Raw genomic sequence first — 5756 nt, forward strand, 5'->3', positions numbered from 1 at the left:
CTCCATGGATGATATAACCAACGAGCCCGCAGATTCTACAACTGAAGCTCGAGTTGATGAAACAACAGTTGTATCTACAGATTCGACTGCTGCACCTGTTGATGCTGTGAATGAAACAACAGCAAGCTCCATAGATGATATAACCAACGAGCCCGCAGATTCTACAACTGAAGCTCGAGTTGATGAAACAACAGTTGTATCTACAGATTCGACTGCTGCACCTGTTGATGCTGTGAATGAGACAACAGCCAATTCCTTGGATGAAGTAACCAGCGACACCACAGATTACACAACGGAAGTTCAGGTAAATGAATCGACAGTTATGTCTGTAGATTCCACAGCTGCCCCTGCTGACGAAACAACAGCAAACTCCATAGATTATATAACCAACGATCCGACAGATTCTACAACAGAAGCTCAAGTCGATGAAGCAACAGTTGTATATGTAGATTCGACCGTCACAGCTGTTGTTGATGAAGCTATAAGCGGCGCGGTAAATGAAGCCCCGGCTAGTAAAACTGCTATTATGTCTGAGAATTCGACATCTGCTTCCATTAGAGACGAGACATCTGCCCATCCAGCAGATAAATTTACGAGAAATTCTACTGACTTTACATCTGAAACTGAAATTAATGAAGAAGAGGTTGACTCTGTGGATATGACAACTGCCTCTGTACATACTCCAGGCGAAACAACAACAAATCCCATAGCTGAAATTACCAAAGGTTTTGAGTGGTCCACCACTAATACTCTAATCGATGATAAAACAGTTGGCTCTTTAAATACCCCTGCATCCGGAATAAGTGATGGTAAAACAACAATAAACTCTATAGACATAGCTACGAATGGTTTTCCGGCTTTTACGTTTCCAACACAGGTTGACGACATGATCACAACGTCTAGAAATTCGACCGATACACCCATAAACCACAAAGGTCAAACAACGGTTAGTTCTTTAGATGCAACTATTAGTAATTCAAGTGGCTCTACAATTCATGCTCCAGTTGGTGAACTCACGGTTAGCTCTGTAGACACTGCAGATGCCTCTGTACATACTACTGTTAAAGCAACAGTAAGTCTCTCGGATGAAACCTCCAAAAACCTCGTTGTTTCCACAGCTCCGGCTGACACCGATGAAAAAATAATCGCATCAGGAACCTCAATCGCTGACCCTAAAGATCCCGTCGATGAAACAACTTCTACTGTTTTCACGAACAGCCTTACTATGTTAAATTCGAATGGTGTTGCACCTGATTCCTCTAAGCCTCTACCTACATGGGGTTTCAATGGCCACAATTTCGAGTTAAAAGAAATAGAGAAACTGAACTCAAATGACGATTCAAAGGAAAACTCTGAAAAGCCCAAGCAATCTTCGGAAAATCTGCAAAATTCAAGTGAAGAGGAAAAAGAAAAAAAACGGGACGAAAAAGACAGAAAGGAGGAGGATATGAGAAAGGAAATATTAAAACAACTAAAGAAAAAACATAAAGATAATAAGGAAAACGAAAACGAAAGTATGAGCGACAGTGAAAGTGAAAGCGAAGAAGAAATAGCTAAAAAAAAGGCGTGGGAAGAAAAAGATAAACGGGAAAAGGAAACGAAAGAAGAAATGGAGAAAGAAAAGAAGAAAGATGAAAAGAAAGAGAAAGAGAAAGAGAAAGAGAAAGAGAAAGAGAAAGAGAAAGAAAAAGAGAAAGAAAACGCAATAAAAGAAACACTTAAGAAACTGCGTGATACCAAAAAGAAGTTTATTAAGGACTTTATGGAGGTACTACGCAAAGGTAATTGTGAAGAGGATAGAGTTTATCCGAATTTCAGAGACTGTCGACGATATTATCGTTGCGTGGAGAGGCGAGAGAGAATGAGAATGGTTCAGCTACGATGCGAACGCGACAAATATTTCGATTTAAAATCTGGAAAATGTCTTGATAGAAGTGAGGCCATTTGTCCAATCAAATATGATTAATTTGGCAACGTTTTCCTAGAACAATTATACTATTTCAACTCTAAACATTGGAATTGTTTTTTTTTTATTTTTAAATAAATAAACAGAAAATTGAAAAGAGAACAATAAGCAAAGCAATTCGTATTTGTTTTATGATTTCCTGCGCCAGATTATTTCATCCTTTACAGCGTAAAGTAAAAGTCATATTCTTTTTTACACATGCAAACACATCAATACTTGGCCGGAGAATGAAATTATAAAGGTAAACCATTGAAAAGTGACGACAAACGAACTTTGTTGACTTTGGTACGCTAGAAGGAAATCACTTTGAAACAATTTTAGTGGAAAATCTTTTTGAAAAGTGCACAAAAAAATACGCAATCAAACCATTTCTTTTATTAGGGTAGCAAAGGCAATAGTAACAATAAGAAAACAGTAACTAGCCGGGAAGGGGGAGGAATGAGATTGAAATATTGTAAGAAATGAGAGGGAAATTATATGCAGCTTGAGCGAATTCTTGGACACCCTTTACAACGAATACCTTATTTCAGTTCGCTGTGTATTCCTTGAAACGTGATTCCTTCGATTTAATTTAAATTGCGAGAGATTGTAATCTTTACCTTGTTGTTGTGCTAAAACAGCAAGCATAGCTTTGTTATATAGGCCGACAATTTTCGACTCGACTAATTCGCCTTCATTTAACCTACTAATAATCTACTAATAATACAATCATTAGTTTAAATGCACGTACCACGTGTAGAGTTAACAACAATTGAAATGCAAACAATTTCCATACCATAAACGCCGGTAATGGGCGTATATACAGAACCGAGTCATTTATTTATGGTTAAGTTTCATCACATATCCATAGAGGATAATACCAGATAGTGCGACATTAACTCGGTTGCCACTAAGGTATTTTGCAATACATACAGGAGCGGAAAAGTCCCGTAGAGTGTTTTAAACACTTCCTAATATTCCTCTCCGCCTAACTTATGAATTGGAGAATTTAACATAGCCTCGACTGTCTTATATTAAAAAGTCGCTTTGCATATATGCGTACGATAAGAAGGAAAACTGTTGATGGTAAAGGTTTTCTTTTTCTTTTTTTTTTTTTTTAACAAATTGAGAAAGCATTACGCAAAAGAAAAAATCTCAGGCAGAATAGAAAGAAAGCATTCTAATAGAATTTATCGCAATTCGTTTCAACATCAGTGAAGTTAATTTCATGGTAAAAGATATAAAATCAACACACACGCACCTAAGCGAAAGTTGGTAAGCAATAGACAAATGAATTCAAACCATCAAGAGTAACGTGCAGAAGCCGGTGTACTAGTAGCTATGAATGAATAATGGCTATACTTTACATTTTCATTTTTTGTTTTGTGTGTACGCGAATACTATAGCAACGTGGAAGCTTCATATTTGGTAAGCGGCACGAAACGCGTTTTGAAATCTTGAACAAAGCCCGTTAATGTAAGGGCTCGGAAGGACGGGCCGCCGTAGATATTATGCGATCAAATTGCAAATGATTGCATGACGATACCAAAACAAAACACGCACGCACCCACGCGATACAAGCGAAAAGTGACAGCGAAGTGAAATAGAAATTCTAGTCATCGCGTCATTTATTGCTGTATTATCGTTTTAATGGTGAGATATGATACTGCAACGCCACCATCGACAATCAACATAAGTATCGCGGGTGGTTGCTACAGTCTCGGCAAATGAATTATTACCCAAAAAACAAAAAGCCAAAAAAGAGAAAAAAATCAAACTCTCAACTCTTATAGAGCTCATATTAACTTACATTTTCTGTTATTCGAACTCGACAAAAAATTGTTGTATGATTTTTGAAATTAATTAGTTACTAAAATTGTAGCAGCATCTAATGGTCCTGATAATGTGTTTAGTTTAATACCGACATCATCATGGCACATAGCAACGCAATAACGCAATAACGCAACAACTAAGCATGCAAACTTATGTACATAATGTGACCTAGCTACATATAAAAGTAGCCTTTTAATAATGCACAACACAGCTGCCTTTTCCGCTAAAGCTACCCATTGTACAATGCCGGCGCAAGGAGAGTTGCGGGAATCCTATCATAGAAACGCAAAAGAGAAGTTGCGAAAAAAAAAAAAAAAAGTTTTTAATTAGTGTTTTTGGTTTGAGGGATTTAAACAAAATTTTGAATACTAAGTATGAAAAAGAATTTAATTTAATTAACTTTTTGTTTTACACGCTAACAAAGAATGCGTAAGTTTTCATTTCATTACATTTTATAATACAATTATCTTTGAACTTAAAAGCAAAATAACCAACCATTAGCATTATTATTAAAATTAAGTAAATATTAGTACTTTTTGGTCGGACATGTTCGATGTTTGTCTCCGACACGAAACTAATAAGGATTAACATTTCATTTCGTATTAGTCTTGAAACCGCGCGAGATCTTGTATTGTAGAGAGTAGAATTTTGAATTTTGAAAATTCATTTCTAGACAATCATCGTTGTCAATAAACTCCCTGTACACTCCATTCACAATTTCAAATAATGGACTTTACTGCGTTTTCGACCTAAGAGTCCTTTAAAGAATTCGATAAAAATCATTGTAGTTGATTGTAATTTATAGCATCTAACAAATTTCAAGCAGATGTACAGGCAAAATATCTTGTCGACAGATTTAAAACAAATTTTATTTTTTATTTACTCAGTACGCGTGCCTTGTCGTTAAACCGATTTCATAGAGTCATTGATGCTCCCTTGGCGATGAGAGGAAAAACATATCAAATGCAATTTACTCTTATTCTAATAAAGAAAACTAACTTTATTCGAATAACGAATAACAAAGCTTAAATGAAAAAAAAAAGAAGAGGAATAAAAAATTGCAACCAGAATCATGACTTGAAAGGCTTGAGATTACAATTAATTTTTAATCTTTCTCAGATCGTCACTTTATATATAAACTGCATTAAATAAATGAAAAATAAATCTTTTTTCTCTTCAACTTTACTTGTTTCAAAATCGCTCGAATCATTTGAAACGTAACGAACCAGACTCGACAACGTCATCGGGCAGTTTGTGGGATAGTGTTAAGAGTGCCTAATATTTCTGAAGGTATTGAGATCTTAAAAATGTTGACCACTAGCAAATGTATAAACTGTCCAGGGGAACAAAGAATGGGTAATCGAACTCACAGATGGATCGATGAATAGATTAGTTATTGTGAATAACAATATTATTGTTATAAGAACTAGACAATTTAAAACTACCGTAATAAATTAACAAATTGAATCAGTGCATTGATGAAATAATACCTGCAGAAATTGGCAAATGATTGATGGATGAACATGAAAACCTTTACTAGTGCATGGACAGCCGAACAAACGACTAAATGGAGGGACGGTTGGATGTACAGATGTACAATAGATGGATAAATTTATGTATTGACGAATGAGTGATTGCATGACGAGATAAGGCAAAATCGTCTCGAAGCGTAAAAGAGCCGCTATTCAATCAATCTCTTCAATCAGTATACCTCTTGCGTACTTATTACTTATATATTGAACCATATATATCACATATACAGAAATTTTCACAGTTTTCAATTTACTATTTTTTATTCATCTAAACAATTGCAACGATAAGAGAAAGGTCGTTAGCATAAAGTTATCAAGGTACATGTTCATCGATGTGTATAAATAATTGGCAAACAGTTTTGAAGAACATTGGCTAGTCCCTAATTAAACGATCGATATCGGAAAATTTTGTGATATTATAAAATGTCACAAGTAGCAAAGGGAAA

The 5756-nt window shown here is 35.5% G+C and overlaps 1 protein-coding gene across 1 annotated transcript in view; it reads left to right on the forward strand.

Annotated features, from left to right (window-relative positions):
- The window catches only part of LOC119642490 (mucin-3A), a 3461-nt gene extending 1431 nt beyond the window's left edge, over positions 1 to 2030 (forward strand). Inside the window, exon 3 of the mRNA XM_038041635.1 lies at positions 1 to 2030. Coding sequence (XP_037897563.1) covers positions 1 to 1966 — 1966 coding nt within the window. The 3' untranslated portion in view covers positions 1967 to 2030.
- The last annotated feature ends 3726 nt before the right edge of the window (positions 2031 to 5756 follow it).

This window comes from Glossina fuscipes, unplaced genomic scaffold (assembly GCF_014805625.2).
Source record: "Glossina fuscipes isolate IAEA_lab_2018 unplaced genomic scaffold, Yale_Gfus_2 0, whole genome shotgun sequence".
NCBI lineage: Eukaryota > Metazoa > Arthropoda > Insecta > Diptera > Glossinidae > Glossina > Glossina fuscipes.